A 12,238-nucleotide genomic window follows, 5' to 3' on the forward strand; every position below is an offset into this window, starting at 1 on the left:
TTTAATTTTCACAGATTACATTATATTTCTTCCTTTAAGTATATACAGTAATTTTTTAGGCCGTGTTATCTTCCATGCAGCATACAGGTCCATACTATCTCAACCTCTTATCATTAATGGTATCAATGATGGTGAATCCTATGTTAATTCATTCCTTTATGCTCATATTTTTAACTGGAGCAATTTCACTGATATCTGTGTCTGTTGGACATCCATTTGGTTGTTCCCAATTCTTCAGAGTCTCCTCCACCACCATAATTCAAATGCAATATTGTTCTTCCTATACTTTTTATTTTATTTTTATGGTCCAACTTCCACAACCATATGTAGCTATGGGAAAGAATAGTGCCTCAGCCATTCAGATCTTCATGTGCATACACTCATCAGGTCATATGAAGATCTTACCAAGACTTTTGAATGTTGCCTTACCAACAAATTTCTGGATCATCAAGATCCATTGCTACTGACAGTTGATTCCAAAAGACAGTAACTATCCAGCAGTTTGAGCACATCACTGCTCAACCCACTGTAGGTGGGGGTGGTAGAATAACACCCATGGTATCTTCTGCCTATCGTTGTCGTCGTCATCAGCTGCAACTCGTATCTGAGTAAACAATATTCTTCAGCAGTTTACATTTTCACAATCACAAAGCTTTGTGAATATGTTTCATATGACTTAGTAGCCCAATCTTGGCATGAAACATACGTCCACACAGATCACATGAAATGGTTGGGGGAGGGTGGAACTGAGCTCGACGGGACTTCCGTGCTTGTTGCCACAGTTCCTCTTCAAACACCGAAACTGATGTAGAAATAGTGTGGCACCAAAGTATACGATTCTCAGCAAGCGTATCCCAGGATTGAGTGTTTATTTCAGTTCTTTTCAGAGCATGCTTTAGCTGATCCTTGAAACGCCTCAAAGGGGCTCCATGAAATCTTGTGCCAGAGCAAAGTGCACCATACAGAAGTTGACGAGGAAGCCTGATTTCACTCATGCGATGGACGTGCCCTATTCATCTTAGACGGTACCAATGATGGTAGCCTCAATGCTTATACCATGTGCTTTCTCAATAACTGCAAGATTGCTGACCCGGTCCTCCCATCTGATGTTCAAAGATGGATCTAAGTTCTTGCAGATGGAAGCGCTCTAGCTTTTTGGTATCCTGATGGTAGAGGGTCCACATTTCACAACCATAAAGCAGTGTTGATATGACAACAGCATGGTAAACTATGATCTTGGCATGCAGTGTAAGGTCCTTATTCATGCAGACCCGACAGGATAAACATCCAAATGCTGAGTGGGAAGCACCAATTCTCTTAACATCTTGTGAGCAGTAAGCATTTGTTGAGAGGATACTTCCTAGACATAAAAAGTGGTCGACCTGCTCCAGTAGAATATCCACAATTGAGATACTGAAAGGTGAGAGGTTCGATTCAGGTGCAGGCTGTGAGAGTATTTTGATTTTCTGAATATTAATGCCTAAAAGGGGCCTCACAGGCTCTTAACTTGGGAGCGTGGGTTGGCAACCACAGGGCTCTTAGCTGAGTCCAGGTACTGCTTCCACTTACTGATGCCTGGCTCCTCACTTTCATCTACCCTATCCGATCTCCCTTGGTTAAATCTTGTTCTTTTCTGATCCCGAAGGTATTAGAGCATTCGAGGCCTGAGGGCCGCCCTCTTTCTTTGATCATCTCAAAAGCACAGAACCTCAGAAAACGCTAGAAGAAAGGTTTGTGAAATGTGTATCCGAAGACTAATAGTCACAAGCTTAATAACAGGAAACAACTAGCTGTTATACTCGTCGTTGATGGGATAATCACTTAGTATAAACAATTAAATTTTTATCGACTATTTACTAAGCTCTGTTCATAGAAGACTTTAAATAATAGTTGTCTTTGTGTGCTTTGAGGTTTCTTTTATTTTAGTAGGTCCAGTAAATATTCCAGGTAAATACAATAACCTACTAACTCAAACATCCAACCTTCAAAAGGTTTATGCAGCTAAAAAGTGCTGATAAAACAAATGATACAATTATACTCCAGGAGCACATAAATTGGAATGATTCAGGCTGAAAGTCGGATTTGACACAAAGGTCAACTACCACTCCTCCGTCCCCTTCCGACTCGCCAGCATGTTCCCAATATAATTGGTTCATGATTGGAAATTCTAAATTTTCCAGCTAACTCATTCTCGGTTGCCAGCGTTTCAGCCCAGTATGCCAATTTTGGGTCATCAGTTGGTAATTAGCACAGACACATGGCTTGTGCATGTAGTGAGAGCCACTGTACATACTACTTGGAGCTTCAGGCAGAGCCAATGCACTGTCAGAGACAAAAAATGATGTCTGCTAGGTCATCAGATGATATAGATTTTGATTCCCATAGAGAACTTTAAATATTTGTCCTGAGTGAGTAAATTCATAATTTCAATATAATTGATCTGTTATTGGAAATTATACATTTTCCAGCTATCTCTTTCTTGATTGCCAAGAGTGGAAGAGCTCTTTGCCTGACTTACCGTACTGAGAACCTGGGGATAGCAATAACTGTTCAAAAATGACATGAAGTTTGTGTCAACTTTGATTGAGAGAGTTTCTACCTTTCAATATATATATATTTTTCTTTTGCCCTACATATACATAGGACTAACACATTATATGTTTGTCCAACCCTTGTCCCATTTCTCTAGAAGGGTTGGGTATGAGGTGAAATGAATCTGTCGTGGTGGGTTTTTATGACCGGATGCCCTTCCTGGTATCAACCTCATTAGAGGAGTTAATGAGATGAAATGAATGACATGATATATGGCAGTAAGAAGGGAGAGGGCGAAACCTGGTGCTAGCACATACCTACTCCTGTTTAATAGCACAAAGGGGTTTGCTTAACGTTTCCATCCGACGGATGAATCATCTTCAACTGCGTCATATGCCCTCACTCCATATGAACACTGCGGAGAGGTTTAGAGTTTAATCGAGGCTTTTGGCATGCATTCTAGTGATTAGAAATGGTATACCACCACCTCCCCTATCCTACCGGCCAATATTGTGATGGTGAAATTTTTTTCAACTAACGGGACTCGAAGAGGCTAACCATGATGTCAGACCATTTAGACTTTAACGCCTTAATGATCGTGGTCACCAGACGGGCTAGGACTACATATGGTAATTTAGGACACGTTTCGTCTCGTTATGAAGCACCTTCAGCTTAAAAAAATATGTAAAATTGATATAGTACGTTGAAACATGTAAAGAGCACTTTGAAAGTCATTTAAAAAATTTTAGTTGCTAGTATTTTGGTTATTCTTAATATCTATGATGTCTCCTTCTAACTGAAGTTCTTATGTCCTAGACGCTGTCATGGTAAAGTGATGAAATGTTTGTCCTATTTGGTATAAACTGCTGATGTTTTTTTTATTTTTTATTTATTTGAAAGCGACACCTTTTGTTTGGAAGGGGAAATTCCTCTCTACTGTAGTTGAAGTTTGGTATTTGGTGGTGTCTTACCTGTCAATAAGATTTATTTTGTTAAGGAATCTCCCCATCCGGCCCCGCGGTGTAGGGGGCAACGTGTCCGCCTGTCACACGGCGGCCTTGGGTTCGACTCTCGGCCGGGTCAGTGTTTTTAAATTGTAAATGATTAATATATCTGGCCTGGGGACTGGGTGTTTGCATTGTCCTTAACGTTCCTTTCCTACACTTCCGCCATTTAAATAATACATGCAGATTCCTCACATATGGCGCAAGTAGGGAAAAAAAAGATCTTCATAGGTCGACGCCCCAAACAAATAGTATTTTTTTAAAAGGAGTCTCCCCTGCTGGTCCCTTTAGTTCTTGTTGTCCCTGTAGCTAGCTGGTGGCCGACTACTCGCCTCTGCATCGTCATATGAGCTTCCGATCTTAACACGCTCCCGTATATTCGTCCCCCTTCCTCAGCCCTCCCTGCACTCTGTCGACCATTGCCTTGCAAATCTAATAATGTCAGGGACGGAGGAGAACAACCAAATACACGAGATCGGATAGGAAAGGTGAAAGTGAGGAGGTTGACCCAAGAAATACATGCTCCCAAGATGTGAGACCCTGGAAAAAGGACCTGCCAAGAAAGAGTCATTCTGAGCAAGTCCAAGCGGACATGAATATCTGTAAGTGCAAAGTGCACTGGAAGAAGTAACTCGCAGCTATTCTCTATATGACCCTCTTCACTTTGTCACTGATGACATCCTGGTTGTGGAGCTGCAACTGTAGATCCTTCAGGGTTAGCGGAATGCAGTTGCACTTTGTTGTCGGCAACTGCTTGTATTCGATATCGGTTGAGATGTGAAGTAGTTGTTGTCACCTCGTCTGTTGTGCCCAGCTGTTCTTACGCCTTCCTCTTCTTCGTAACCTGAGTAGCTGAAGGGTTAAGGGCTCTTTTGGCTACCTAATGTCTATCCTGTTCGTTCACCTTATCAAACTATGTCACCCGCTCATGATGAACCTTCTCCACGACTGTCTCCTTCATCTACAATGTGCTTCAGAAGTGTTATTTTGTATGTCATCTTTATTTGAAACTCCTGCTGACATTTTCAGAGTCTTCATCCTGGTCACATTTAGACAACACTTGCGATGTTCATAGAAAACCTAGCATTTCAAAGCACAAGTCAGTGCAGGCCTCAACACTATCATGTAGAGCTTTCCTTTAAGCTCCAGTAGCATCGTCTTATTGCAGAACAGACACAAAATTTGTTTCTACTTCAGCCAGCCAACAATTTTCCTGCAATTCTCATGACACTCACCATCCAATTTTTCCACCATGGAGACAAGATATTTAAAATTGCTACAATTTGGAAGTGGTAGGGAATCAAGCAAATATCTGGTGTTAAAACCATGGGATCTCTGAAAGTGAAGTGAAGATCTTCGGTCTTTGAGCAGCTCGCTTTCAGTCCACTGTCTTCTAGCACTTTTCAGCATTTTTTCAAAATCCTCCTGAAGCAATATCATGTGTTAGACAGACCAAATTGCCAAAATCCTCCGCAAACACAATATAAAAACCGTGTTTGGCACCGTCACCAAAACTGTTTAGGAAAAAAGCAAGGACAAATTGTCCTCCACTATTACACCCTTGGAGAGTACAAATTCCATGTACTTGCAGCAAGGTATACATCGACCAAACATGGTGGTCCATTGGGACTCGCATCAAGGAACACCAAAGAAATATCTCTCTCGTCCAGCCAGACAAATCAGCAGTAGCTGAGCACGCGCTATAGTCGGGTCGTGATGTAGTGTTCAAAGATGTCAGAGCTCTTACCCACCCTAGACACTTAAGGTCCAGGATTATATGGGAAGCTGTGGAAATATGTAGAAATCCTAACAATTTCAACAGGGACACTAGCTATCAACTAATATGTGGTTGCCAACCATTAAGGATTTACGTAGGTAGTTCTCTTCCCTGTCCTTTCACGATCATTATTTCGTTTCGGTGTTTTCCAAATTCGTATGTTCATCACAAGATGTTTCATTCCAGGCTTGTGTCAGAGGCATACTTTCATTTGTGTGTACACCAGTTATACCCCCACCTCCCGGACCGATAACGATGGCACCATCAGCTTCCGTTTGGAATGCTAGAGCTGTACTGTGTACGGTGAGCCATCTGGTGACGAATGAACGTACCACGTACGCTTCTATTACTAACGCCTAAATTCAAACCTTCATTATTGTAGAAGTTTTCCTCGTGAACGGTCGAGATTTTTCTTCTGAAGACATACGCGGAGCAAAGTTCTCTGTGAAACGTAAAGAGTTTCGTCTTGTTTTCTTGACACGGCATAAGCCCAATTCTTGTCTACAAGTACGGACTGTGAAAGCATCAATGTTAACAATATCATGTAGTCGCTGATCAATGCCACACTGTCCGCCTCCATGGCTAAATGGTTAGCATGCTGGCCTTTGGTCACAGGAGTCCCAGGTTCGATTCCCGGCAGGGTCGGGAATTTTAACCAAAATCGGTTAACTCCCCTGGCACGGGGACCGGGTGTATGTGTCGTCTTCATCGTCATTTCATCCTCATCCCGACGTGCAGGTTGCCTACGGATGTCAAATCGAAAGGCCTGCACCTGGCGAGCCGAAGTCCTTGGACGCATTCCAACACTAAAAGCCATAATACGCCATTTCATTTTTCAATACCACATCATCAGCAAACAGCGGTGTCTCAAGAAGTGCATCTGTGATTTTTTATGTCAGGAAATTCAAGACAATTATGAAAAGAAGCAGGCTGAGAACACTGTGGTAAACAGATGAGAAAGGAGCGTTATTCCCTTTAGTTGGAACATTTTGGTGCTGGTGGTGGTGGTGGTGGTGGTGGTGACTAGGCTCTATTATTTTAAGAGGAAGTACAACTGGACAACCATCCTCTATTAACACTAATCAAAAGGTCCGACACTTCAAAAAGTGAAGGTATTGGCAAACGAAAGAGAAGGGCCATGAGGGCGCGAAAATGAAAGACTCCCTAGGGCTCGAAAACCTAATACCGTTGAGGTCAGGAAAGAACAATAGTTAACCAAAGGAAGTCAGATGGGAAAGATGATACTGACACAGGTAAGTGGAAGCAATGCCAGACACACCAAGTGGATCCCTGTCGCCAACCCACGATTCCAAGGTGAGAGTATTTGGTCTACCTTTTAGTCGCCTCTTACGACAGGCAGGGGATACTGTGGATGTTATTCTACTGCCCTCAACCACAGGGATTACGTGGTCAAGAATGTACCCGTAATAAACATGTTATGGTGAAGGGGTTAACACATTGAGGACTGAGCATTTTAATGCGTTTTCACATTTTAATACAAAAATAACTGATAATCTTACTGACAATCACAAACCTATTTTGGATTCAGCAACATTTGAGCTATGCAAACATACCTTGTTTTTGAAAATTGCAGCAAAACCACTAATTTTATAACTAAATTTTTTAAAACTTTTTTTTTACTTCAATTTTTTTCATTTTTACAATGCATATTAAAAACAGGAAACATTATGTATTCATACACACCATGATACATTTATGAATCACAACATACATACCAAACAATGAGAAATGAAAAAAATACATTAATTGTGGAAACTGGTTCTACTCATTGACCGCACGAGACCATGCAACTATGAAGCTGCCTCGGTAGTACAAAATTAGTATAAGAATAGAATTAGGTACCGATGATGTGCTGCTACCTGTCTTTTTTTTTTAATGAACTACAAGCACTGTGGAACGTGTTTCCGCACTCTGCTAATGTTTGTAGTACGCTGAAGCGGTTAGCCTATATACTGTAAGCACTAGAACTCAATATCATACGGCGTACGTGCCTCATCCTCCATGGAACATTACCATCAATGTGCAGCGCATGTCCCTCGTTTTCAAAGTGTTAAAGCATTCCCCTATTTTGAATGAGTTTCCCTGAAAATAAATTAAAACACAATAGCGACACATACATTTTTCTTGGGAGCAATCATTTTAAACGTTTGATTAGCCTTACCCAGTGATGGTAGTCACTTAATGTCATTATGCTAAAGAACACAAACTTCGGTATCATTCCATTCCCATGTGGAAAAAAACGTGTACGATTTCCTAGAGACTCACGTTCGCTGCAGTGGGGATGCATTTTATGGAACTGAGAGATCAACCAAAATGAAGAATTCAGTAGGCTATATGCATTATGCATTCAGCCAGACGTCCTTTTGTTACAGGCTCCCTTCAGCACCTTAAAACTTGATATCAAGATTTTTTTTTTGCTAGTTGCTTAACGTCGCACCGACACAGATATGTCTTATGGTGACGATGCGATAGGAAAGGCCTAGGAGTTGGAAGGAAGCGGCCGTGGCCTTAATTAAGGTACAGCCCCAGCATTTGCCTGGTGTGAAAATGGGACACCACGGAAAACCATCTTCAGGGCTGTCAATAGTGGGATTCAAACCCACTATCTCCCGGATGCAAGCTCACAGCCGCGGGCCCCTGACGGCACGGCCAACTCGCCCGGTATATTGTATGAAGGAACATTTTATCTCACCAATATCACCATCATCACCATAAGTGTTTTTATTTCATATAGGCCTATGCCAATTTTTTGTACCTTTACACAAGATGAAGGTGTTCCAAATCAGGAACGAAACATGTACTTTTTAAAAATCATTTAACTAGATTTTAAGCTGGAATATGTTTTATGATTACATAGGCTAGCAATAAAAAGCAAATAAGTATTGGAAGGTGGGATTTTTCTTTTAATCTAACCTTAGTTCAGAAAAAGAAAGATGAGAAATATAGTACCCACCTGATAAGATCTGTTAATGCAATAGGGCTCGTTATGTTTCATTTTCTGCATAAAACATTCAATAGTTTCATCTGTTACAATCAGCACCTTACGTCTGTTGCACATACATTTTCAGGAGGAAAGGCAAAGTATCCTTGGGACATGCCAGTAAATTTATTTATCGCAAGACTTTTAGTGTTGGGAGTGTTCCAAGGACTATTCACCTGGCCTGGTGCAGATCTTTCTATTTGAAGCCATGGGTGACCTGTGTAACTGCATCAAGAATGATGATGATGATAATAATGAGGTAGGAGGATGGGTGAAACACAGTGTCGGCATAGCCTACTCCTGTCAAATAACATCAAGTGGCCTACTCGAGACTTAACATCCCCATACAACACATGAATCATCATCAAAAAGCATCATATGAACACTGCAAAGAGGTTTGAAATTGAATCCAGGCTTCTGGTACACAATGTAGTGATTAGAAATTGTATACTACTGCCACTTCTTCCCTGCCAGCCAACATTCTGATGGTGATTTTTTTTTTTTCCCCCACCAACACGACTTGAACTAGCTAACAAAAGTGTCCGACCATATAGACTTTGTGCCTTAATGATCACGGCTACCACGATAGTATGCATGTCATGGACCGAGTACAACCATTAAGAGTCTCGCATTACTGACAGGACAAGATGAATTTTAGAGAAGAAATGCTACAAATGGCAAAACAATAAGGCAAATTCAGAATGGAACGTATGTTGACCATTCACTTGCCAGTAAAAAAAAGTCTGCTTTAGTTTTATTTATTTTACCGAATAAATTACCTTGTTACATCTGTTATGTTTCAATTATGCATTATCATTATTATTAGGCAGAAGACAACAATCGTCGTGTTGCCACTGAACAATGGTCATGTTCATTCTACTTCGATTGCAATTGGATAAGGTAGCTTAAGTGTTTGTATATCGCGGGAAAAGTTGGAACCTCGTGTCCAGATGTTTCTGACATTATAAGGTAGTAATTAATGAAATCTTACTTGGAATAAGTGTCAGAGGAGAGATGTGTTATTGTCAAGGAAAGTACAACCAGATAACCAACCTCTCATACATGGCCATTCCCATTAATAACGAATTATGTAAGAGTTCACTTCATAAGAATTTCAACCTCACTAAATGCGATTTCAGTTATACAATTTATGTGCTACTTTAGAGCGTCTGTCTATGATAAACTGAACATAGTGTTTAACGGCAGCAAAACACACGAGGTTAGGTTTTAACAAAATAAACTAACACTTCTATACATCTGCATATTTTATAAGAGAAAATCCTGAAAGGTTTGGATTAACACATTAATCTACCTTCGTGCTTGATCTCAAATAATAGAACTCTATAAATGATAATAGAACTGTAGGTGTGCGACTTCCTGTTGCACACTATAACATAACCTAAAATTAAACTGAAATTTACGCGCTTACCATTTCGAAACTGCTCTCAGGGCTTCTAAACAGAGTCATAGTTATCAATAAACGTATTAAACCAAGAGGATATACGCCACAAATACGATTACATTAAGATATTCGCATAGTTAAACACACAATAAGTTGTATTTTTGAACTCTACCGGGAAGACAATGTAACTGCGTAACTTCATGGAATGGAAACCCTGCCCTAGCAACACATGTTCGCATGTAAACAAACAAGAAGTCGTGTTCTAAAATTCCAGTTCGTTAATTTCCAGACTTCATTCCAGAAACATTTTAAATTACAATTAATTAAATTAAATAACGAGTGAACAGCGTGAATCAGTTGCTTTGAGTTATAATAATTGAATTACTACAAATATTTCCCTAATGTGATGACGTCACTACGAGGTGTCGATCTTCACACACAGTCGATAGTGAGAAAAAAAGCAGACATGTTACTTAGCAACCGACCAATCAGAATCATTCGGTTTCGAGGTTTCGAACGCACGTGCAGTCTGCAAAAATCTACTGTGTGGTGTGAATGTGATTATGGCTCTTGGATCTCAGGTGGATACTCCAGCAGAAAATGGAATAAATGGTGTGGAAAAAAATGCAGTGCAAAACGGAAAAGAAGACAATGAGTGTAGCAGTTCTGTTGCCAATAAAGGTCAGTTCTTCTCCTTTAACCTGGAGCGCACACCACACACATCGTCCTATCTGTACCGTAACCTTGATGATGTAACAGAGCTTTTGCGAATTATGATATTTAACGTTATTGTTTTATATCACTCATATAGATATGCTCTTTTTGCTTGAATGATTAGTTTATATTCACTTGTATGAAATAGACTGTATGACTGGCAGAATGTTCCCAGGCAATCTTCACCCAGCTTTACTAAAAGCCGGAAGATTATTTTCCTTTCTTCTTACAATTACAGTCTTTCAAAATTGTTTTAATTGATTGTATTGTTGATATCTGAAAGGAATATCTAGTATTAAGCTTATGATCGGCATCCGTTTACGTTCAGGTGGTTTTACTGATCTGTTGAGTGTTCTGTATGGGACCTTTTGTTTAATTACGTTTTTTCCCTTCAAATCTTTGATTGCTCTTGTTGTCATCTAGGCTGTTGATGAGAACTATGTACCCTAATAACGCTTATAAAAACTGCACGACAAGTACCATTCATGATTGACCGAAAAGCGAATCGATTTAACCCCTAAATGGACGTCTAACTTTCCCAGCAAGACCGATGATCATGTATCACCCTATGTTTGTACCTTGTACGGCAATATTGTGATGACTACTTCTGCTTATAGTAACATTCTTACCTTTTGACATTAGTAAAGTAATGTATGAAGAGCGTATTTCCAGTTTTATGAGGGGTTTTGTGAAGTTTCAGTGGTTACCTATGGATTTTTTTTAGAGTAATTTCTATAGTAAGTTTCGCACTGCGTCCTTGGAAGTCATACATTATTTCGGCGCATTTAAGAATTTATAGCATTTTGTTTGAATGATTTTAACGGCACCTTTGTTTGATATATATATTTAATCAAAAGGTTTTAAATTTGCAACATTAGGAATGATTGCATAATTAAGTCTATAAAACTTGTTGAATTATTCTGTCAGATGGAACTTGAACTGTTTCTTCAACCACTATTTTGGAAAGACACAATACCAGTTAACATTTGGTGTGACAGTGATGATCTCTTCAGTCCTGTATCGTGTTACTTTTTAAGGTTTTTATTAATGCATTAGACTGGAATGTTCCTGTATTGGATTTATATTACAGGACATGATTCTCATTTACATTGGAAGAGAGGTGTGTGACATTGCCACCAGCAGTCTCAGATGAATTATATCAAAAGAATTTAAGGACATTGTGGCACTATATCTTTACTTTAGTGTTTTTTTTTAATATTTGGTAAATTGTGAACTTGAATAAGATCTGGCTGCCTCCATATATAATTCACAAATATCTGTACCTAGAAGAACATAACACAGTTTTGTAAATTAAGTACACATCTCCCTGGTATTCCTAATGATACCTGTATGCCATCACCGCATAGCATATTATGACTTTGGCATAGTGGAAAGTTAAGTTTTCCACTATCTGTAACTTCAGCACTGAGGAGGAGTTAGCTGTCTGTGTGTCTGGTCGCCTTTGTCCCAAGGAATTTAAAAACTTTGTACTCATTTCTGGGGTAGGCTGACGAAACATCAGGGCCATGTGTCTCCCCAGAAGTGGAAATCTCAGATCTAAATTGTTCATCCTCCTCCCAGCTTCCTAGTTCTTTGGAAATGAAATACAAACCTTAGGTTTTCTGCATCATGCATATTTCCAAACAGTTAGAAAGCAAATTATTGCTTACTAATTCGTGAGGATGTTAGGTTTATATAATTTTTCGTAGCACTTTTATTAATGTTACCCTTTTGTATGGAGGACGACTTCTATAGATTACTGTTTATCTGGGTGATACTCTTATCATATGATTTTATTTTTGAAGCAA

General features: G+C 39.7%; 2 protein-coding genes across 2 annotated transcripts in view; one reads left to right on the forward strand and one right to left on the reverse strand.

Annotated features, from left to right (window-relative positions):
• The window catches only part of Gle1 (nucleoporin GLE1), a 66,723-nt gene extending 56,836 nt beyond the window's left edge, over positions 1-9,887 (reverse strand). The window contains exon 1 of the mRNA XM_067154541.2: positions 9,744-9,887. Within this exon, the coding sequence (XP_067010642.2) occupies positions 9,744-9,782 (39 nt within the window). The 5' untranslated portion in view covers positions 9,783-9,887. The remainder of the gene's footprint in view (positions 1-9,743) is intronic.
• Positions 9,888-10,235: 348 nt separating this feature from the next.
• Positions 10,236-12,238, forward strand: part of clu (clustered mitochondria protein homolog) — a 306,829-nt gene continuing 304,826 nt past the window's right edge. The window contains exon 1 of the mRNA XM_067154806.2: positions 10,236-10,397. Coding sequence (XP_067010907.2) covers positions 10,280-10,397 — 118 coding nt within the window. The 5' untranslated portion in view covers positions 10,236-10,279. The remainder of the gene's footprint in view (positions 10,398-12,238) is intronic.

This window comes from Anabrus simplex, chromosome 10 (assembly GCF_040414725.1).
Source record: "Anabrus simplex isolate iqAnaSimp1 chromosome 10, ASM4041472v1, whole genome shotgun sequence".
NCBI classification, from domain to species: Eukaryota; Metazoa; Arthropoda; class Insecta; order Orthoptera; family Tettigoniidae; genus Anabrus; species Anabrus simplex.